Genomic DNA, 24396 nt, shown 5'->3' on the forward strand with positions numbered 1-24396 from the left:
GGAATCTAGCACCTTTCATGAATAAGTTTCTTTCCAAAGAAACTGAGCAGTTTTGGGAGTTTTCTCCTGAGATCTAGTGCAAGAGACACTAGAAGAGATTTTAAGCAGGTATATGGGGAATCGGGAATGGGGAAGGCTGTTTGGGATGATTAGAGCTGTCAGAAAGGTGATGGGGTCCCGTAACTTCGGGTCGGATCCCTGAAGGGACATGGTTCCCAGTCACTTGGAGGTGACCTTTCTTGGACGTGATTTCCTAAGGTCTCTACCCACCACTCCCGACTCACAGTATTTTCAAAGAGGAAAGTGTAGTGATTACAAGGACACGGACGGTTTAAGGATCAGCTCACCAAGTTCTTCTTCCCACTGCTCTTGGTAGGGGGGGTGAGGACAGAATTTCCAAAGGAGCACACACCCAGGGAGGAGGGGCAGAAGGGACAGAGGGGACAAACGACATAGATAGGCGGGACCCACGACTTCTCACTTCCAAAGCTCCCAGCCAGCGCCCCACCTTGCCTGGCTGCGCGCGCGTGTCTGCCTGGGCTCAGGACCTTTGAGGGGCTCAGGGTGCGGGGCGCGCAAAGCGGGACTGGGCTCCAGCTGCGCGGGGCGAACATGGCGGGGCCGCGGGCGCTGTTTCTCCTGGGCTTCCTCGTGCCCGCGCTCCTTCTCCCAGAGGCCGCCAAAATCCTGACCGTGTCCTCACTGGGTGAGTGCCCTGCCAAGTATCCCGAGACAGGCGCGTCCCGGGCACCGGTGCCAGGGCTCGGGCCAGCAGCCCTTGCACAGCGCGCCAGCGCCTGCGGTTTCCCAGACCGGGCTTGTGTCCCAGGCTGGAGGAGGGAGAGGCGGCGGGGGCTGTGGCGCCGGGAGGGGGCTCCACCTCCCGGAGAAGTGAGTTCTGGAGACTCACTGGTTCCCTGTCCACTCCTAAAAATCTGTCTGGACGCGCGTCCCATTGTGCGCATCTGGGGCCAGTAGTTGTGATCCAGGGCTGAGCTGGAGACCGCGGGCCGCCTGCTCCAGGGCGCTGGAGGCTCACCGCTAACTTTAGCTGGGCGCGGTGGGTGCCAGCAGCAAGTGCGAGGTGGAGTCCATTTCAGGCCCTTGGAGGCCGGGAACGGGTGCTCCTGGGGGCAGTAGTGCAAATTGAGGATGCTTCATGACTAGGAAACCTGGGGATCCCAGGCAGAGGAGGGGACCTGGGGCAAGGGAGTCCTTGGGCTGGGGGTCTCTCTCTCTCTCACCTGTCCTGCTAGAAGTTTTGACAGACAGTGAAGCAGTTACTTATGCATATTGTGGACGTAGTTTTACTTTCTTTCCTTTTGCCCAAACGGGAACAGATGATGAACCCAAAATCTTAATCAGGATAAGGAGTAAGTATAGGATGGAGTTTCCCCAAGATTTATTCAACCCGTCCTGAAGCCTTCTGGGTTCCCTCAGTCCTTGCATTTCCTGAGAGGGAAACTGAGTTTAGGGAAATGAGGTGCCCTGTGCAAGAGCCCCATGCATCTCCGGAAAGGCACCCAGGCAGTTTACTCAGGATTTCTTAGTCAAAACCATCCTCTTCCACAGATTCCACTCTGTCACTCTTTACAGTGGGGATTTCTAAAAATCAGCATTTAAAAATCCCTTGCCACATTTTCAAGCCTTTTTTCCTTTCTTCAAATTTTGTGATAGACACAATGGAGAACAGAACCCTCTGCACCTCTGCAAAGTACCTGCTCCCCTGCCTCTGACTCTGCAGGGAGCTGATGGCGCTTTGGGAGGTGCTAGAAGCCTGGCCTCTGCCCCTTAAGGGCTCTGGCTCACCGAGACCCACATGACTGGCCGTGTCTGTAGGAACCCCTTCCACCTGCACCCATTTCCTCCACAAGTTAAATGTGAGCAAGAGCAGGCGGCAGGCCGAGCGGTAAGGGAGTTGAGTTTTTTGTCAGTGGTGTTCCCTCAGGCAACACAAGTGTGATAGAAGAAGTAGAGTAATTGCCAGTCGTGCACACTACCTCTGCAGTGCTATCCTCCTCTCTGCTGACCCATTCACATGGGCCATCCTCTCCCAAACACCGTCCACTTCCCATCTTTGGCAAAATCTATGGCTTCCCTCTGGTCTGGATTTCCCTGCTGCTGAGACCCATAGATTCAAGAGAGACGGCCCAGGATGGATGGCACAGAGTTTTAGGCAGACGTGGTGTGATGGGTCTTGGACCTGTGTGGAGGATTCAGCTTCTCTTCCCTTCGGGTCCCAGGGTTGGCCTCCTGTGGGGGATGCTGCAGTGTCCCTTGAGCACAGGATCCTGCAGAGCCGGCCCTTGGGCCCCACAGTCATCCTGAATGTCTTAATTGATATAGAAAATAGAGGCCCCAACTGGCTCTAAGTGGTGGCTCCCCATGCTTTCCCTCTAACAGCTGTTTCTTGGACTCAAATTCAAGCCCCCATATTTCTGCCTCCTACACTATAATAAATTTCCAAAGAGGAGCATCCCAGAAATAGCTCTGGTTGATTGTCCGTTCGGACCCTTCCCACCCACATGCACAGCACTGTGCTGCAATGACCACCAGCGCTCTCATTTCTTTAGGACGTGGTGTCTCCATGAGCCTGGCTAACGTGCAGCTTGTGCCTCAGAGTCAGGAACTCCCAAAACCTAAGCCCAGAGAAGCTCCTCACACTGACGGAGAGACAGAGTCAAGGGAGACCAAAAGGGTGTCTCTGTCAGTAAAGGAGACGAAGTGTCCTCTGGTGGAGGACCGCCAGAGGCCAAGGTTCCGTTCAGACAGGGGCAGGCATCTGAGCTTAAGTTATGCAAAGTGAGAAAGAGAGACTGAAGAAATTCATCTTCCTTTCTTCTCTATCAATTTTCTGTTGGCTTACCCAGATTTCTCTCCTGCCACCTCACAGCACTTTCAGACCCTCTATTCTCATCTTCACAAAAGTGAAACTGTGTATTGTTCCTAGGTGGAAGCCATTATCTGCTGTTTGATCGGGTGTCTCAGATCCTTCAAGATCATGGCCATAATGTCACCATGCTTCATTATGGAGGAAATATTTTAATCCCAGGTAGGTTTTCTGCTAGTTATTGAACTCTTCTATCCCAGCAATGAGAGACAATGTCTTTTGTATATTATGCTTTGCACAAAATCTTTTGAATCTATTTTTAGTGAAATATTGAACAAAATGTGTGTTTGAATGTGTGTTTATGTTAATTGGTGTATATGTTATTAGGCTTTGTACCTGATGTCTACATACCATACCTCCATATTTATCTTTGTCGTGACACTTCATTTTGTACAAGCCACCATATGTTATTATTGATCATATGATAACTACTAGTCTGTGTTGCGGCTTAAATTTGTATTGAACAGAAGTGTTCAGCCATGTTTAAGGCTTCTATTATATAATCACAGCTGCTCTTCCTATTTCATAGGTTACTTTCTACTGTTATAAGACCTGAAATTTAAGAAAGCTTCCTTAGGATGCCTTTTATTTAGATACTAGGATCAGAATCTGTCACTGAGATTATCTCATATTCTTGAATAATCAGTGACTGCCCATGAGTCGTGCATAGGGATATCGGAAGTTTTTGGGTCACTGAATTCAAAGAATTTTAGCTCCAATGAAGCTCATCAATCTTGTCAACTGTTTTCTGTTGACAAGCAAGGACACAGAGGCCCAGAGAACTGAAATGCTTTTTTCAAGTTCACATGGGAAGTTAATAGTACAGTTGGGTGTATCTGGGGCTTTAAGTAGTGGGTTTCTTATTCAAACTTGCTGGAGCTATGATTCTTTAAAATGTTCCAAATCTGTGATGAAAAATGTCTGAATAATTATAAAATTTGAAAATGAACTTCAGGCTTTGTCATTGTTCAAAATGTTTTACAACAGTTTTGATCTCCTAGATTGGTTTCTGTATTGTTCAATGAATATCTTTCTATACATGCACTATGTATCTGCCTTGACTGTCAGTCAGGGTAGTTGAAGCACATGATCATTTCATTTCAGTGGGTCCTTTGGCTTTGAGGAACTATTGAAAGCTTTTGTCCTTTTACCTGTTCTACAAAATCTAAAACAATTCACCAGATGCACGGTCCCCTTAGGTTTATCCTTGGGCCCAAGTTTTAATAGTCCAAGTTTTAATATTCTTTCAATATTCACCTACCAATGGAAATTATTGAGGTTTTGAATGGAATATTAGTTTTTCTTTTAAGGAGTGGACTTGCATAGAGTTCTGACTAGACAATTCTTATCTCCTTCAGCCAGTTAATTCAGCTTTCTTTGGGTGCATAGGTAGGAGAGAAGATCAGCAGCTTATAAGGAGGCTCTGTCTTGGAATTCAGGCTTTGGACTAGACTCCTGGGCTCCTCCCTTTACCTATCAAGTGGTGCTCACTGGGCCTTGGGAGTGAAACATACAGTGTTTCTGTCTGTTGTCATCAGGTGAGGTCAGCTTCTTACTGTTTTGGGGCTTATAGACTCTGCTTAAAAGATACCACCACCTTTCCCTCTGAATTTTCAAACCACTTGAGAGAAAGTTATAGGGGTTAGACTGATGATGATCAAAATGTTACCTTCATCAAGCTGATTGGGGAACCTTATTTTTAGGCTTCATTGTATGTCAGGGTTGAGTAGCGGCTTGGAAAGGGGCCCTGTATACCATGTGGGTATTGTTGTACCTCATCATTTATGGTGGCCATTTCAGGACTTGGGTGATATCCTCATATGTATGTGTAGAACTGTTCCCAGTAAGATTCAAACTCCAGAGCTTTTGCCTATGCAGATGTCTTTGGTATTCTGGAATTCTGCCTTTGGAATTCAAGCTTCTCTGACCTCCCCAAAACCTGAACTCAGTCTCCTGCACTTGGGAAGAGGGCCAGGCCAGATTTGGGCACCTCCTCCATGAACTGTATCCCAACCAGCCATCATGCAGAACCTGGTGTCCAATGTCTAAAAAACATCTTACCATGTATTTACTATGTATTATGTTGTTTCTAAACAAAATAATTTTTTAGTAGTTTGAAGTAGGAAGTTTCTGTTGCCAGCTTTGGGCTCCAGATTGAAGTTCATTGTCTTCATTATTTAAAGCATTGTATTGACAGTAATAAACTGCACATATTTAAAATGTACATTTTGAAATATTTTGTTATATGCCAGATTCCTAAAGTGGCTGTAACTTTGACACTCTGACCATAGCTGTATGCAAGTTCCGTGTCCACCACATCCTTCTGAGTATTTGGTAGAGTTAGTCTTTTTGATTTTAGCTATTTTTGTGCAGATGTTCAGTTGCATTTCATTGCAGTTTTTATTTGCATTTCCTTCGTAACTAATGAGGCTAGGCTTTTTTTCACCTGTATATCTGTCATCCATAAATCTTCATTGGTGAAATGTTTGTCAGATTTTGCGCATTTTTAAATGGGGTTGTTTTTTTTTTTACTGAGTTTTCAGAGTTCTTGATATATATTTTGGATGTTAGTATTTTATCAGATATAAGCTTTGCAAATATTTTTTCCCAGTCTACATGACTTTTCGTTCTCTTAGCAGTATCTTTTGAAGAGCACAGTTTTTAATTTTGGTGAAATCTAATTCTGTACTTTTGCTACATGCATTAGTAGGAAAATAATGATTTTTTTGTTTATTCTCTGAATATGTTGAATTTCACTGATTGATTTTCAAATGTTAAACTAATCTTGTATTCTGGGAACTAACTCCACTTAGTCAAGGTGTATTTTCTGTTTTATATACTGTTAGATTGGGGTTGCTTAAATTTTGGCTTAAAATTTTACATGTGTGTTCATGAGGCACATTCCTCTGGGATTTTCTTGAAATATTTTTTTCTGGAATAGTAATCAGTGCAATGCTTTACCACAGATAATGAACTGGAAAGTGTTCCCTCCTCAGTTTTCTGCAAGAGTTTGCTTAAAATTAGTATTATGTCTTCCTAAATTGTTTTATGTACAATGAGAGTTAGGATGTCCCTCCCCAACACTCAAATTAGGTTTAGATGTTGTGATTTATGGCACCACATAAACATCAAAAACAGTTACAAAAATTAGATGAACTCTATGGTTTCTTTCAGCTCTAGGATCCCCAGATTCTTAAGAATCCAAATGTGATCTGGGGAGCCAACTATCCTTCAGGATGGGTTAAATGAAAGTCTGTTTTGTCTCTTATGAGCTTAGATGCTCTTGCTTTCTTTTGGTTTTTAATTTGCATGGAATTTTTAAAGTTGTTTTCCTTTAAGTCCTTCTGTGTCTTTGAATCTAAAGTGGGTCTCTTGTGGACAGTGTGAATCATATGTTTATATCTACTCTGCCAATCTCTGTCTTTTGATGGAGAGTTTACTCTGCTTACATTTAAAGTAATTACTATTTAGGAGAGATTTCCTTGTCATTTTGCTATTTGTTTTCTGTATATACCTTATAGATTTTTGTTCCTCATTTTCTGCATTACTGGTTCTTTTGTGTTTAGATGATTTTTTGTTTTGAAATATTTAAATTCCTTTCTCACTTCCTTTTGTGTATATTCAATAGCTATTTTTATGTAGTTACCAGGGGGATTACAATTAACTAAATGTCACTAAAGCTATGGTACCCAAATTTAAATTATATCAGCTTATGTTCAATAACATACACAACCTGCTCCTTTATGGTTCCTTCCTCTCCTCTTTTGGTTGTTGATGTCACAAAATAACATTTTTATATATTATGTGCTCCAAAACATAAGCTAATCTTTAATTTAAGTGCATTAGTTTCTTAAATTTTCTAGAAAACATAATTGGAGTTACAAATTAAAATAATACTAACTTAAAAATAATAACTTTTAAAAAATGAACTGGTCTTTCAAATCTAAGAAAGCCAAAAGGTACAGTTACAAATCATCGCTGCAGTAATGCTACTGGCTTTATAAGCCCCATTTATTTACCTTTACTGAGATCTTCACTTCTCCATCCACCTTTGAGTTACTGGCTAGTTTCCTTACATTTTTCCCTATGGGACTCCCTTGAGCACTTATGCAGGGCAGGCTCTAGTGGTTTTGAATTCCCTTGGTTTTTATCTATCTGGGAATATCTTAGTTTCTCTGTCACTTTTGCTGGATGTAGGATTCTTGGTTGACAATTCTTTTCTTTTAGCACTTTGAATATAATTGCCCACTGCCTTGTGGTCTCCAAAGTGATGAGAAATCTTCTGATAATCTTATTGAAAATCACTTGTATGTAATGAGTCATTTTCCTCTTGCTGCTTTCAATATTCCCTTTATCCTTATCTTTCTAAATTTCAAGTGTCTTTATATGGAAATCTTTAGTTCATTTTACTTGGAAATTCTTTGGCTTCTTGGATATTTATATTCATGTATTTCATCAAAGTTTTCAGCCATTAATTCTTGAAATATTCTCTCCCTCTTACTTTCTCTTCTCCTCTGGCCCACAATGCATATATTGGTCCCTTAGGCTATATGTTGTCTTTTCTTTGATCATTTAACTTTTTGTTCCTCAGACTTGATAATTTCCATTGTCTTATCTTTGGGTTCACTGATTATTACTTCTGCCTGCTCAAATCTGCCTTTGGATCATCTCTTGCAAAATATTCATTTCATTTGTTGTATTTTTTCTGTTCTAGAATTTATTTCAGTTTCTTTTTAGTTTTCCTGTCTCTTCATTGATATTTCTATCTTTTTCATACCCTGTTTTCTTGACTCCTTAAGGCAGTTATTTTAAAGTCATTGGCTGGTATATCTGCCATGAGATCCTTACAGGGACAGTTGCTGTCAATTTATATTTTTCCTTTGAATGAGCCATATTTCCTGTTTCTTTATGTGTCTTGTGAGTTTTGTTGAAAACTGGAAATTTGAATCCAATAATGTGGTAAATCTTGAGAAGAGACTTTCCCTTTTTCCCAGGGTTTGCAGTTTTTTTGTTATTCTTTTTATTTACTTAGTTTTGGTTGTTTAAAGGTGCCTCTGATGTGAAGATCAACCTGAGGTATAAACTTAGTTCCTTTTTTTTTTTTTTTGAGACTTTCCCTGGACATGAATGGACACTCTCTAATTTTCCTGGTATATATAGTTGTTTTTGAATGTCTTAGTCTTTAATTTTTGTCTCCCAAAAGAGAAAAAGAGAATAATGAAGGAGGTAAAAAGTGTATCAAGCCTTTTCAATCCCATAGAAATTCATTCAGCCAGAAGGGAGATGCTTGCAACAATTTGGGTGGTACAAAAACAATGGGTGCCTACCTGTTTGTCTGTACATCTATGATCAGAAGCAACAATCAGAAATCAGAGCACAGATACCTGATATTTGGAGAAGATCCCTTCCACCTACTCTGACTTCTGACCGGTGTGCAAGCTTCTCTAAGAACACATGTATAGCTGCCTGCCATGAGGTTGAGAAGTGGGGAATTGGTACTGCTAGTGGGATAAGAGCTGAAATTATCTGCAGCTTAACTTTCACTGTAAGTTGCAAGCCACCAACTGAGTGAAATTCCAAACTATTATTTAGACAGTTTCTGCAGGTACTGTTGTTGCCTAGATGGGGAAATGGTTTCCTGGTGCTTCCTACTTGACCATCTTCCCAGAATCCTCCCAACTCTCTTTTAACCTATAGATTTTTTTTTTCCTCAGAATTTTTGCATATAAAAGGTGAATATATTTGGGTGAATTTGTATGTTAGTGTATATATATATATGTGTGTGTGTGTGTGTGTGTGTGTGTGTGTATGTATGTGTATATATTATATATGTAAAATGAAAGTTTCACCAGTTTCTATGGGAAAGTGTGTCCAGGATATTCGTTACACTGTCATGTTAGAGGACCCACAATGGTTGTTTCTTGAAAGTGTCAGGGATGGAAAGGCCTTCAAGTGACCAAATAATTATTTTCAGGAGTTTAACTGAGGTGCCATGGTTTTATGGTTTGTATTGGGCACACGTCCTTTCATGAGAGCCTTTGTGAATGCATGTGGTTGTGAGTGTGGTCAATGAATCTCTGCAGAGGATGATGTCCTCAATGTAATGTCATACATGTGTCCTGGAGAAAGTTGAATGTGATTAAGATTTTGCCAGCAAACACATGAGCAGGGCTGTTGTGGTACTCCATCCATGAGGAGTCAGTTAGAGATGATTTGTATCTTTCACAGATGGAAATGAAGAGATAACTGCAGCTGAGAGCTTATTAAAATAGGAATTGAATTGACTGTGCAAACCAAATCTGTGATTTTTAAAGTGTTTATCAGTACTTAGATATAGTCATCAATTTCACTAACATTGGGATTGGGTCCTTAACATGATGGACCACGGCATTAACATTATAGTAGTCCACTGCAAGGACTCATTCATTCTCTCCAGATTTAAGAGCAGTCTAAGTTAGGTTTTAATGGAGACAGTGGGGATAATCAGTCCTTCCCTAACTAAACCCTTTGTAATAGGATTTAATGACTGAAGACACTATTTTAGGATATATTGGGTTGTATTAACAACTTTAATATGTTTGGCAGATCTGAAAGTTCTCTTTTGGTGCAGATGACTGTAAGTGCCAGAACCTTACTTTTATTTTAATTTGTTGCTGTTAGAAAGAGTAACCATGCCCTCTGTGAGATAATTTAACAAATAGGTTGTTTAGAGTATGGGATATTTAATTCCAGGAGTTAAGACAGGACATGTACATTTGACCTCTATTTAATATTCCTATAACTCCTTGGAGTATGGGAGGTGACTTGCTTAAATTTAGTGAGCCCTTCTGACGTATCTGTGACTTTTGCTTCATAATTAAGACTATTAAGTTTTGTCATTGGTGCATCTCATCTTATGCTAACTTAGAATCTCTGATGTAGAGGCACAAAAGCCAATCTAAACCCTTTTTATTTTTCAGTTTTAAATTTAGAAAAAGAAATGTTAGATTCCCAATATGTCAGAACTAAGACTTCTGTTTGTTTTCCCTCCTGACTCCTACACCTCCTTTCTTTTCTCCTCCCTTCCTTCTTTTGGTTGTAATTAGATATACTTTGGGGGTATATATAATTCCAACCTGCTCATATTTAGACGTTTCTTCCTCAGAGTGTGCCAACTAGTATCATTCAGGTTACAGGCTTCCCAGTGGTGATTGTGAGAGCCCTGAGATTAAGTTGGATTTGAATTAATGCCTTGCTGTGCCGGGGGATGCCATTCATGTTTTTCTCTATTACTTTATTAATCAAGATATTTTTTGTCTGCAGAAATATAATCAGCAGCATAGCAAAGGCATTTTCAAGGGTCCTAGTGCACCATATACTTTCAAGAGTATGAATCTCATCATGCCACATGGTGAATGTCCTTCTTCACACTATTCAGTGGGCTTGTTAGTATCAGTCCTACCCCCGAGTACTGTTTACAATGGGGTCATTGCCTGGCTGAGACACACAACCCGTTGGTTACAGGATCCTACCTAGCCTAGTGTCAATCACTGCTCATGGTGGAACTGAGAAATACTACCTAATCTGACACAGCCAAATAGGGCCAGGTGAGACACAGGACCTAGGGCCACTTAAAGGCTAAAGACGTATTTTGTCTCTAAGTGCCAATTATTGAGGCTTCCAGGTGGGAGTGAGGTGAGGGTTCCCTTATCTGGGTCTGGCTTGCTTGGTTTGAAGATGTTGCTCACACCAAGGGAGGGCATGCTGGGGCTTCTCAGTTTGCCCAGGTGAGGCACAGAAGTTTCAGGGGGAGGTGGGGCTTGAACAATGTCTGCCATCAAAGTTCAGATATGGTGTCAGATTATTACGTGTGGCTATCGGAGAAAGACTAGACTGGTAAGTAGGGCTGCAGAGGACTATCTGTTGTAATTTAGCCTTTGGTATTTTTTGGCTGAATAATAACCTTTGCATGTATCACTTGAATTAATGAAAATGATTTTTTTTTTCCTTAAAGAGAAAGGACTGGGAAACTGGAATAAAAAAGATCTGTATTTAAATGCAGAGTATACTGCTCAGTCTATGTGCTGCCTTGACAAATTATCTGACACTCCATTCATCTCTGTTTTCTTACCTGCAAGATGAGGAATAGCTATTCCTTTAAATGAAAGCTTTACAGGGAAACTTCAAGTATTTATACTGAATAAAATTGAGTGAATCATTGTAAGGTTCTCTGTTAATATTATCAGGTCATACAATTGAAGGAATGAGAAAGAAAAAAAGAAACCTCAGAAAGCAAACATTCAAATAAATGAAGTTATTGGAATAAGCAAGCTATGATACCATTACACTAATGTTAATCAAGGTTGTGTGACATATGTAAGTATTTTCCTATTGGTGTCTTTGATTTAGAAAAGAAGGAAAAAACATACCAAGCTATCAGTTGGCGTCTTTCTGAAGATCATGAAAAGGAAATAAAGAAATGCTTTGATTTTTTTGTGACAGAAGCTCTGCATGGCAGGTAATTTCCTTTATTTTCTGAATGAAAACTGATTATTTTAGTGATACAAATGAATGGTGCCTGGATATTTCGGGTGAGTTTAAGAGAATTGGATGTGTTGAAGGATGAATAGATGGAGGGAGGGATCAATAATGGGGGAGGTGCATGGATGGAGCAGATGGGTTTTGTACTGTCATTCATCCAGTCTGTGTATTGTTCCTCCTTTACTAAAAGCATAGTGTCATAGACAACAGTCTTAATTAGATGTCAGTAAAATTTTAGCTTTAACTTCTGTGAATGCTCTAGTAAACATCAAATGTAAAGGCTAACAATTAGCTTCAAATAGGATTTTTAAAGTTTATCTTGTTTTAAATTGTTTAACTCTCAGGCTTGGAATATGTTAAACTCATGCTCAATTTAGGATTTGGGTTCTAACCTTGACATCAGAAGTTTCCTTATATGAGGCCACAAGATAGTCACACATAAAAAGTCAGTATACAGATGAAAATTAAACAGAGCCTCACAGAATGAATCCAGCAGGCATGGCACTATGAGATCTGCTACAGGTAAAGATGGCTTCCAAAGCTGAAGGACTTCAAATTGGCATTGATGGTGTGTGAATTTGGATCTGCCAGAGAAAGGGGTGAAGAAGGTGAGAACATTTTATGGAGCAGAAACATCTGGAACAGAGTGGCCAGGAGGGCAGAGAGTGTATGTTGGACTGTGGTTAAGACAGGGGACTGCTGTTAGATATGATCTTACTTACTAAATATTTTCTCTGAGCTGAAGATTTTCCAAAGTATTGTGAAATTAACACCTACAATGAACATTTGTCATTCATTTCATTCTTACAGAGAAGCACATGAGAACTTTGTAAAGTTAATGGAACAACTGGGGACTCGATGCAGTCATTTGCTAAGGAGAAGTGATATCATGCATTTCTTAAAAAATGAGAACTTTGACCTGGTGTTTGTTGAAGCATTTGACTTCTGTTCTTTCCTGCTTGCTGAGAAGCTTGGGAAACCATTTGTGTCCCTTCTTCCCACCCCATTTGGCTCTGCAGACTTTGGGTTGCCGAGCCCCTTGTCTTATGTGCCAGTATTCCAATCCTTGCTAACCGACCGCATGGACTTCTGGGGTCGAGTGAAGAATTTTCTGATGTTCTTTGATTTCTCCATGAAGAACTGGCAAATCTACTCTACGTTTGACAACACCATCAAGGAGCATTTTCCTGAAGGCTCTAGACCAGTTTTGTCTCATCTTCAAAAGAAAGCAGAGCTGTGGTTTGTAAACTCTGACTTTGCCTTTGAATTTGCTCGGCCCCTGCTTCCCAACACTGTGTATGTCGGAGGCTTAATGGCCAAACCCGTTAAACCACTGCCACCAGTAAGTACACCTTAGCACACAATGTGGACTTCATGCAGAGCCCTTCAGTGCAGAGCTGGCAGCTGCCCCTGCCAGTGGGATCATGGGAGTGAAGTAGGGTGAGACAGCCAAAATACCTAATGTACTTCCTTTTATATTGTGTTATACTACATTATAATATCATGTTATGTTTTATTATTTATTTATTTTATTCTGTCATATTCTATACTATTCTATTTTATTTTACTGTGATAAGAAAACTTATTATGAGATCTAACCCCCTTACAAAGCTTTCACAGTGTAATGCATTCTGTCGGTCTACAGGTACCACATAGTACAGCAGATCTCTGAAATTATTATCTGAAATTCTTCCCCTATTGAATACTAATGACCCACTTTCCCCTCCCACAAATCCTTGAAACCAACTAACAGTATTTGATTATTTTAGATACTTCATATAAGTGAAATCGTACAGTATTTACCAATCTATGACTGGTTTATTTCACTTAGCATAATATCATCAATGTTCATCCATGTTTTCACATATTGCATAATTTCATTCATTTTTAAAGCTGAATAGTATTCCATTGTATGTATAACCACTTTTTCTTTAACCATTCATCTTTTGGTGAACATTTAGTTTGTTTACATATCTTGGCTATTGTGGATAGTGATTCAGGAAACATGAGAGTGCAGATAGATATTTGAGACCCTGATTTCAATTCTTTTGGGTATGTACACAGAAAAGGGATTGCTGGATCTCCATTTTATTTTTTACTGGAATCTCTGTACCGTTTTCCAGACTGATGCACTGCTTTGCATTCCCAGCAACAGTGTGTAAGGGCTACAATTTCTTCATACCCTTAATTCGTTTTGTGCTGTTTTTAAGAACGGCCATACTGACAGGTGTGAAGTGATATCTTATTGTAGGTTTGATTTGCATTTCCCTGATAACAAGGATGTTGATCATTTTTTCATGTACCTGTTTGTCATTTGTATGTTGTCTTTGGAGAAATGTTTATTCAAGTCCTCAGTCTATTTTTTAATGATGTTACAATTTTTTTGCTATGGAGTCGTAGGAGTTTTCTAAATATTTTGGAGATTAACCTCTTATCAGGTATTTGGTTTGCAAATAGTTTCTTTACTGCAGGTTGTCTTTACATTCTGTTGATGGTTGATGGTTTCCTTTGCTGTGCAGAAGCTTTTTAGTTTGACATAGTCCCACTTGTTTATTTTTGGTTTTGTTGCCCATGCATGGTGCTATCTCATTGCCTAACATCATGAAGTTTTCCCTCTATGTTTCCTTCAAAGAGCTTCACTATTTCAGGTCTCATGTTTAACTCTTTAATTTGTTTTGAGTTGAGTGTTTTGTATGGCATAAGGTAAGGGTCTAATTTTATTCTTGTGCCAGTGTATATGCACATGCCAGGGTAGGGGTTCAGGTGAGAGTGTGTTTTGATTACTATCTGCTGGCTTTGGTGAATCTGGTTATGCATTTGCCTGAGGTGCTCTACTCTTTCAGCTGGCTTTTGGATTTCTCCCAAGGGGAATTAGGCTGAAAAATGTTGCTAAATTGGTATTTTGTAGGGGCAGGAATTTTGGGGCTTCCTACCTTGCAATCTTATTGACATTACTCACCCAGGGTGCACTTTTAAGGAAGCACTTTCTGCAAGGGTCATAGAAGTACTTGTTAGGTCTTACATGACCCTGAGACTGAGGACCTCCTTAAGAAGCATACCCTAGGATCTTCTTATGCCTTAACCTAGTCCTAGCCTTGGTGATAAAAACATTTTAATAAGTTGACATTTTCATTTGCATTTTTCATGATCACTTGTACAATAATTATGTAGTGAGAAGCCACATATTAAAGAATTTTTAAGGAAATTAGGTACCCATGATAAAATACACAACAAAATGAGACATGGTATAAACAGGCAGGACTGCTTGGGACTGAGAGCAAGGAGTGCACATATGATCTCCAAAGTTTCTAGGTGTTATACGTTCTAAACAGTGTCCAGGTCATGTAAATACAGAGCCTGAGCTCAGAACCACTGTTCTAGATGTCTTCAAAAGGGAGGAGAGCTAAGTACTGATTGATACTGTAGAGAAGGTGTCTCATATATTATAAATCATGCCACCAGGAGAGACTGTGATGATCTGCATTTTTATAAATGGGAAGACAGAGGTTCAGGTGATATAAATAACTTTTCTAGGACCATTCAGCTTAGAGTAGTAAAAGTGCAGATTTGACCTGGGCTTTCCAGGCACCAAAATGTCTCCCTCTTCTCCACTGACTTTGAATTCCATGAGCAGAAAGAGTTGGGGAATGCTTCATGGACAACATGGGTTTGAGTTTATGGCAGCATTTTTAGTGTGTCATCCCTTCCCAGTTCTTGTAGCTGGGGAGGGAAGACATACCAGGTTGGGAAAATAGGGCACCCAGTATGTGGAGCTATAAGTGAGATGGCCATAAGCCTGGGTCTTTTTGGTGACTCTGGCTAGACCAGAGTAGTAGAAGATTCAGCTGCAAAATAAAACCAGACCAAAACACAGTCATCTTATCTGACATGATGTGGGTCATGCTTTGGAACCGGGACATGGGTCATTATAGAGAGGAATAACAGAAGTTAAGGTTTATAATATGTGAGATAATGGATGCTTGCCTTCTACAATTTTTCTTCTCTTTCTCTGATTTTTTTTATTATGATAAATAAACACAGTACAAAAGTTACCACTTCAGCCATTTGAGGGGTACAGTTCAGGGGACTTAAGTGCTTTTTACCTTGTTGTGCAACCATTACCACCCTTCATCTCCAGAATATTTTCATCTTGTCATAGTGAAACTTCACATCCATTAGACAATAATTCCCTATTTCTCTCTGCCTCCAGACCTTGGCAACCACTGTTCTGTTTTCTGTTTTTATGAGTCTGACTATTCTTGGTATGATATATACATGGAATCATACATTATTTGTTCTTCTTTGATGGCTTATTTCACTTAACATAATGCCTTCAAGATTTATCCATGTTGTGCCATGTATCAGAATTTCTCTTCTTTTTAAGGCTGAATATATTGTGTATATATACCACATTTGTTTATCTATTCATCTATTGAAAAGCACTATGTCTACTTACAATTTGTCTGTTGTGAATAATGCTTCTATGAACAGTCATGTATAAATATTTTGTGTGTCCTTGCTTTTGATTCTTTTGGGAATATAGCAAGGAATGGACTTTGTGGATCATATGGTAATTCTATACTTAATTTTTTGAGGAACTGCTATACAGTCTTTAAAAGTGGCTGTGCCAGTTTACATTTCCACTAACAATGCACAAGGATTTCAGTTTCTCCATATCCTCACAAACAACAGTCATTTTCTATTTATTTTTAATTTTTGATATTATCCATCTTAAAAGGTTTGAACTGTCACATTGTGATTCAATTATAATTTCACTGATAATGATGTTCACCATTTCATAAGTTCATGGGCCACTTATGTATCTTCTAGAGTCTCTGTCCATTTCTGAGTCATGTTTTGGTAGAGTTGTAGGAGTTATTTAACCTGGATATTGATAAATGATTTGCAATTTTCCTCCCCATTTCCTGGATTTCCTTTTCATCATGTTGATAGTATCCTTTGAGGCACAAAGTATTTCTTTGTGATGAAATACAATTTATCATTTCCTTGTTTTGTTCCCTGTACTTTAGGTGACATATCCAATAAATTATTACCAAACCCAATGGCATGAAGAATTCTCCCTATATTTTCTTCTAAGAGTTTCATAGTTTTAGCTTGTATCTTTAGGTCTTTGATCCATTTTTAGTTAATTTAGTATTTGTTATGATTGAACTTCAACATTTTGCATGTGGATATCCAGTTTTCCAACAGCATTTGTTGAAAAGGCTGTAGTTTCCCTAATAAATGGTCTTGGCATCTTTGTCCAAAGTTATTTGACTAAATATACAAGGGTTTATTTCTTGGCTTTCTATTTTATTTCATTGGTCTATATATGTGATTTCCAGTACCACAGTTTTTTGACTATTGTAGTTTTGAAGGAAGTTTTGAAATCAGGAATTGTGAGACCTCCAACTCTGTCCTTTTTTGTAAGATTGTGTTGGGTACTCATGATTTTTTTTTGAAATTCCATATGCATTTTAGGATGGGTCTTCTATTTCAGCAAAAATTAAAAGTTGTTCATTATTGACAGAGATTGCATGGAATCTCTAGATCACTTTGAATAATATTGAAATCTCTCAGGTCTTAAGTCTTCTAATCCACGAAGACTGGATTTCTTTCCATTTATCTGTGACCTTTAATTTCTTTCAGAAATGTCTTGTAGCTTTCAATGTAAATTTTTTCACCTTCTTGTTTAAGTTTATTCCTATGTATTTTATTCTTTTGGAACTACTGTAAATGAATCCTCTAATCTTTTTGAATGTTCATTATGAGTGTATGAATCCAGTTGATCTTTGGGGGCTGATTTCATTTCTTGCTATATTCCTAAATTTGTTTATTAGTTCTGACAGGATTTTGTTTTTGTTTTTGGTGTATGGTGAATCTTTAGTGTTGTCTACCTATAATATCCTACCATGTACCATTATTTTTTTAAATAATCTCTCTGCTCCTTTCTCTCTCTCTCCTCCTATGATTTTTATATAACACATTTACTAATCCACACGATAGGGTCCCAAAGTCCCTTATTCACTTTTCTGTATTGTTTTTCCTTTCTGCTTCTCAGACTCAATAATTTCAAATGACCTGTCTCCAAGCTCAATAACTCATTCTGCTGTCTGAACCTGGTGTTAAAATTCTTCAGTGAATTTTTCGATTCAGTTATTTTATATTTCATCTCCAGATTCTTTTTAAAAAATAATTCCTGTTACATTTGCTACTATCAGTTTGTTCCTATATTGTTTTCTTTCAGATTATTGCCCATATTTTCTTATAACAATTTGCACATATTTAGTCAGTTTTTAAAAAAGCATTTGTCCTCTAAATCTAATGCCTGTGGTTCTTCAAGAAAGGTTTCTGGAGATGTATTTTGTTCCTTTGAATGGCATATTTTGGCTTTATCTTAGCATACCTTATGATCTTTGATAGGAAATCGGCTGTTTGGAAAAACAGTCCCCTCTGCCAGTGTTTGCAGACTGCCATGGAAGCTCTTCACTAAGGAGTGAGGCATGTTTGATCCTTTGGATCAGACAGGGGTGAAGGCTTTAATATCTCTGCATGTATTTTCTGGGCGTTTGTCCTGTGTGGACCTTGGTGTATGCTCTTATTGACCTGATTCTTCCTTTATACCTGGCTACTGTTAATAGTTCCCAAAGAGTCTCACCAGAGTCATCTTTGGGCCTTATACCCATAATCTCTCACCCCAAATTTCTAAATTCTGCAGTAACCCCTCAGGTTTTGTATGCCATGCTGCCCCCTACAGTTTTGCAAGACTTCCACCAGCCTGATATCTGAGCTATACTGCATTTTCAGACAGAGCTCCAAGTGTGGCAAGAGAGACACCTGTCACTTGGAAGCCCATAAGGGGGTGGATTGTTGCAAAATGTTTCTATTCTTCTACTGCTGGTAATGACAAGGCCTGGACTGTTGCCACCAGCCTGTGGCATGCTACTCCATGAAGAGTGTGGGGAAAGTGAGAGTAAAAATGCCATAGAAACTCCAGCTATTTTGAGTGTGTTTTTTCCTGACTGAACATGTTTGTTTTCTATGTGTTATTTGCTATTTTCCCAAACCCTGAGAAGCTACTTGAGTCAGTCCCACAAGGGATATGACACAGTGCAGAGGACACTGTGCTGACCTAAGAGCTATGAGATCAGTTTGAAGACAATGAGCTCTAGGCACTGACAGGAGGGTGTATTTAGTAAACAGTGACGTTAATTATGGGCTGTCTAGGCTTTCACGAACAACTTCACTCACTTTTCCTTACTTCCCTTTCTCCAGGAGTTTGAGCATTTCATTGCCAAGTTTGGAGACTCTGGTTTCGTCTTGGTGGCTCTGGGCTCCATGCTGGACACCTTTCAGTCCCAGGAGGCTCTCAGGGAGATGAACAGTGCCTTTGCACATCTCCCCCAAGGGGTGATATGGAAGTGTAAGCCTTCTCTTTGGCCCAAGGACATTCAGTTGGTAGCAAATGTGAAAATCATGGACTGGCTTCCCCAGAATGACCTCCTGGGTAAGGGCCGCCCTGGGCTGCTTGTCTTTTTCCATTTACTTGACTTTCGGGCCCCTCAAGGCTATGACCTTTAATTAGGAAATTCTATAGGTATGAGAAAAAGCTGGCAATAGCTAAAGGGAGGTCTCTAGAGGGCAGGAATGGATCAGCAGCTGCAGTTCTTGAGAAATAAGGCTATATTTCCAAAGGTAACAACAGCCATTTTCCTTGCAGCCTTTCTACTCCAGTCCTGATCCCCGCAGCGAGGACAATATTCTGTCAGGTTTTTCATCCTACCATATTATGACTCTACCACACTAACAAGTTCACCCAAAAACAATCCAGGGCAGTGTGCACCAGAGAACATGTAACAGAGGACATGTTGCCACTCTTTTCTGTGGCCTCTTGAGCACCTGTTTAGCCACCTGCCATTATACAAACACCCACACATATTGATCATCCTCCTTAGACGCATAAGGCATGAGCAGGTCACACCTTCAGAGAGTGGATGTCCGTGTTATCTGGTGGGTGCACCAAGCTATCTGAGTGCCAGGCTAGGTGACCTCCAGCCAGTTATGTGGCCCATCATTTCTCTGTAAACAGGGAGCCCTTACACCCCTCAGGTTCCCTTTGTCCCTGTGCTGCTTTTGGTCCACTCCTCAATGCCACAGCCACGGACTGCATCACAAGTTCCTAATCAAGATAATGGCTCAAAGCATATTGGGAATTTAAGAGAGAGGAAGTACTGCATATTTGATTCGTAGAGCATGTGATCGGGGAAAGGATTCCCATTTTCAGGGAAATACAAGTACATTCTGATGCACGTTGCTGTTGAGAAGTAGAGTTTGAGATGAACTCGTTGTTGTCAACACTTGTTTTAGTTTTGTCTAAGTAAGGGTAGGGTGGGCAGAAAGGAAATGAAAATACTGAGGTATGTAGTCCATCATTCCCTACTTTAAAGGATTTTTCATGAAATTGAGGAGAAAGTGCATGACTAAGTTTTATAAGTGCCACCTGCATTTTGATGTCAGTGAAAGTGTGAAGAATTCAGATAAGAGGAAAATGATTGCACAGTGGAGGAGAGAAAGGGAGACCTAGAGAGTCAGGAGATAGAGAGAGAAAGAATGGGAGAGACAGAGACAGAGCCAGTCACACAGAGAGAAGTGGAGAGGGAGATGGAGAGGGAGGGAGGAACAGAAGGAGAGGAACAGAGAGAGAGCACCCAGGGAGAAGCTACGGAGGAAACAGATGGAAAAGCGAATTCAGAAGCAGAGTGAAGAGAGAAGGTAGGATGGATGGATGAATGGGTGGATGGATGGATGGATGGGTGGACAGATGGATGGGTGGAAGGATGGGTGGGTGGACAGATGGATGGGTGGATGGATGGATGGGCAGGAGGAGGAATATGCTTCTCTTATCAATCTCTTCTGAAGCGTCCCGGGTTCTAAGCCTTAGTTGGATGACGTAGACTTAGAGGCATCTCTGTGCAGAGACAAGGCCAGGATCTTGTGTCCTGGAACCTGTCCCCTTGAATGTGCCCTAGGCTAAACCAATAAATAAATTCATTTTCTCCAAAACACTTTGAGATCCCATGATATTTTCTTCTGCCCTTGCTGCTTTCCCCATTGTTCTGAAACTTCCCATTCTGCAATGTTCTGCTTTCTTTATTTCCAACAGCTCACCCTCGCATCCGTCTTTTTGTCACCCATGGTGGGTTGAATAGCATAATGGAGGCCATCCAACACGGCGTGCCTATGGTGGGGATTCCTGTCCTTTCAGACCAGCATGAAAATGTGGTCCGAATAGAAGTCAAAAATTTAGGTGTCTCCCTGCAGTTAAAGCAGCTGAAGGCTGAGATGTTGGCTCTGAAGATGAAGCAAGTCATAGAAGACAAGAGGTACGTGGCTCTCTGGGCCTGGGGGCACATACGCTGCATGAAGACATTAAACATGAAGGGCACTGTGTGGATCTTGTTTGCAATATAGGCTGAAGCTTCCCGGACACAGAATAATGTATGTGTGTGATGCTGACCCCTGACCTGCTTCCTGGGAAAGGAAGCCCTGGCAATTTAGGTTAGAGGCTGAGAATAATCTGCCTGAGTGTTAGTGAGGGACAAGACCTACTTACAGGGAGTCTCTGAGAACTCATTATATTTAACAGGTTCTTGTGTAGTAGGGCTCCAACTCAGGCAGGAGGTAGCCCTTCTGCCCCCAACATGCCACACTGTTCCCACGTCAGGCCCTTTGTCTGTGCTGCTCCCTGCAGCATTCTCCCCTTTTGCTCACAGGCAGCACCTGATGACATTCAGGTCTCCCCTGCAATGTCGTCTCCTCAGAGGGGCGGCTCCCAGTCTGACAGTCCTACCTAGACTCCTCTCCCACCCACTCCCATTGTGAGTCATTATTTTCTTCTTAACAATCCTTGGGATCTGTAACTACCCCAATTCTTTACGTTTTAGTTTTTGTCTGTCCCCCCACACCAGGGTGCAGAACCTCAGCTCCCACAGACAGCAACCTGTGTTTCGTTTCCACTACGTTCCCAGGGCCTCCCCACTCAGGGCTGCCACAAAGTAACTTTATATGAATTTCTGGTATGTGAGTCAGTAAAAGGGACCCATTGATCCCAAGGTAAATTGCCATGAGACACAACATACTATTTTGTAACCAAAATGGAATATCTTATAGGGTTTCAAGGATAGAAGCACTGTCTCATGAATGTAGTACATCATATATATACATACGTACTTTTCCCTTACTGTGCCATAAACCTTCCTGGGTGGAAACTACTCTTGACTGATGTAGTCACGTTTTTACAGTCTAGCACTGAACATGGGTCTTTGCATGTAGGTATCAGTTTGAACTTTTCTAGGGACCCACCTAGACACTGGCAAGACCAGGCCAACATCCTTTCCTTGACACTGAGTCTTTTGTGCATACAGTGGAAAGTGCGTGTTCTGTGTGATGCCAGGTCGCTAAGACTTGTGAGTCCCCTGAGTATGCCATGCCCTGTCTTGCCTACAGGTACAAATCAGCAGCGGTGGCTGCCAGCATCATCAGGCGCTCCCACCCCCTGACCCCTGCCCAGCGGCTGGTGGGCTGGACCGACCACATCCTCCAGACAGGGGGTGCAGCGCACCTCAAGCCCTACGCCTTGCAGCAGCCGTGGCACGAGCAGTACCTGCTAGACGTCTTCTTGTTCCTGCTGTTGGTCACCCTGGTTGCCGTGTGGCTCTGTGGGAAGCTGCTGGGCATGGCAGCCAGGTGGCTGTGTGGGGCCAGGAAGCTGAAGGAGGCCTGAGACCACGTGCAACCTGTGGAGGGAGGGTTGGGAGACAGTGGCTCTTAGAAGGTTTCACCGGCATGGGCCGCCCCTGGTGTCCTTTTCTCACAGCCACATAACAGTGGCCAGAAAATTGCTCCTCACTATTCTGCCTCTGTTTAGACAGCTTTTGAAGCACTGCTGGGATTTTCTTTTAATTGTGGTAAAATAGACATCACATACAAGCTTCCATTTTTATTAAATACACAGTTCAGTGACTTTCATGCGTTCACTTTGTCATGCCTCACTACCTGCCCCATATCTCTACCATCCAATTCCAGGTCATCGTCTCCTTCCCAAAGTAAAACTGCACCGATTAAAGGATTAAAGAGTAACTCCCATTCCCTGACCCACCCCCTGCCTCTGTCCTGTAGTTGGTCAGAGACAGCCCCTCCCAGGACCACACTGTGCTCTCTGCCCCGAGGGGGGCCCTCCTGCAGGGAGCACCTCCTTTCCTGGCAGGCCTGGCGGACTTTGACCCACAATCCATGCTGTGCTTTCCTGTGATTACAGTTCCCTTTTCGAGAGTCCCGTTCTTCAAAATGCGGTCACGGAAACTTCACGTGGATCCCGGCACCTCCATGTAAGGCTTTGGGGCTTCCGGCCCGGTGTCTGAGGCAGTGCTGAGAGCTTTCTCTGTTTGGAACCTTTCCATCCGCCACCCCTACATGGCAGAGAACATCTGTGCAGGCAATTCCTTAGGAATAACACTCGGTCCCTAGTAACAAAAACCAGAAAAAGTATGGCTTTAACACGTGGGTTTTTGTTTGTTTGTTTGGTTTTTCAAGTCTAGACCACGCGTGGAGGTAGCCCGTCGATTGCTGCTTTGATGGCTCTATCATGTCTACAGAAGTTTCTCCCCACGCCTCTCTTTCTATGTATCTATATAACATTTATATATATGTGTGTGTGTGTATATATATATGTAATTTCTTTTGTTGTGTTCTTCTTTTGTAAATGGATGTACAAAACTGCCTTTCTTGTACAAGGTTTTCAAGAAATATTTCATTCTCAAGTGATTATGTTATCATATTTGCTTCTCCATTCTTAGATGAAATTAATGCGCCTTCTGAAAGTTTTGAGATTTATGGTGTCTGAGGGGTTTAAAATATAGAGAAGAATACTTTGGACATATGTAGTGGCCCTGGGAGGACCATAGTCTTTGATTGCTTACTTTTAGGTTCCTGAAACACATCTTGTAACAATTAAAATAAAAAATGAAACATCTGCTAGAAATACTTCTTGAAGAAATAGGCAAGTCCACCCATTTTCCAATTCTAAGAAAATATTTTCTCTGGGAGTCGGCAGTACTGGGTGGCTAGTTTCAACCCTTCCTGTGAGTTCTGATGCTTCAAGGAGCATGTCACAGGCGCAAGTGTGGGTCCTCAGGGGGTGAGTATGTGTGTGACACAAGGTTTTATTTTTGTATTTCCTATGAAACCCTTGAAATGGTCTGCAGCAATAGTCCCCTGAAGTGCAGATGTGGAAATCCCTTGTGTCCTACTTGAATCAATAGCTACAATTTTATTTCAAAATGACCAGCACTGGGACTGTAGGATGAGGCTCCCTGGCTCATAACTCCCTCCCTCCAACTGCAGCTTGCTGTCTTCTCCTAACATCTGGTCATTCATTAAGGCCAACTCTGTGGCAGGTGCTTCCTCAGGCCCATCCCCATCCCTGAAATAAGATCAGTAGCAGCCAGTGATCCTAGGAGAATGTTCCCCCAGTTTCTTCCCTCCAAGCATCTTCCACAGCCTTGCCAGTGTGGTCTTGGCAATGTGGAAATCTGATCTCAGCACTCCCTTACTAAAATCCTTTGCTGGGAGAAGGGATTAAAGACACTGGCATGAGAGGTGAGACAGATGCTTCCTCCTAAAACTGCATATACTTAGTACAACTAATCATGAGAGAGCAACAGGAAAGAGGACTGCGCCTGACTGCATACAGCCAGAGAAAAGAGCAGACCTCAAGGAACAGAGTAAGGTAGCAAAGCTGTGGCCTCGCGGGACACAAACCCTTATCCCACTCAGCTCATCAGCGGGAGAAAAGAAACTGAGTAGGGAGGGAGAGGAGACCTGGGACTGATGAATACCTAGCTCCAGAGGTCTGCTCTGGGAGCACAAACCTACATTTCATGGTGCTTTCATGATACTCTCATGATTATGGGGTTGGAAAGCTGGGA

General features: G+C 41.3%; 1 protein-coding gene across 1 annotated transcript; it reads left to right on the top strand.

Annotated features, from left to right (window-relative positions):
* Positions 1-459: 459 nt before the first annotated feature.
* LOC118935639 (UDP-glucuronosyltransferase 3A2-like) lies at positions 460-23233 on the top strand. Its single transcript, XM_036932125.2, has 7 exons — positions 460-706; positions 2951-3052; positions 11279-11387; positions 12221-12752; positions 18686-18917; positions 20574-20793; positions 21917-23233. Exons 1-7 carry the CDS (start codon positions 613-615, stop codon positions 22191-22193), a joined length of 1566 nt encoding a protein of 521 aa, XP_036788020.2. The 5' UTR covers positions 460-612; the 3' UTR covers positions 22194-23233.
* Positions 23234-24396: the final 1163 nt, after the last annotated feature.

This window comes from Manis pentadactyla, chromosome 2, assembly GCF_030020395.1.
Source record: "Manis pentadactyla isolate mManPen7 chromosome 2, mManPen7.hap1, whole genome shotgun sequence".
NCBI classification, from domain to species: domain Eukaryota; kingdom Metazoa; phylum Chordata; class Mammalia; order Pholidota; family Manidae; genus Manis; species Manis pentadactyla.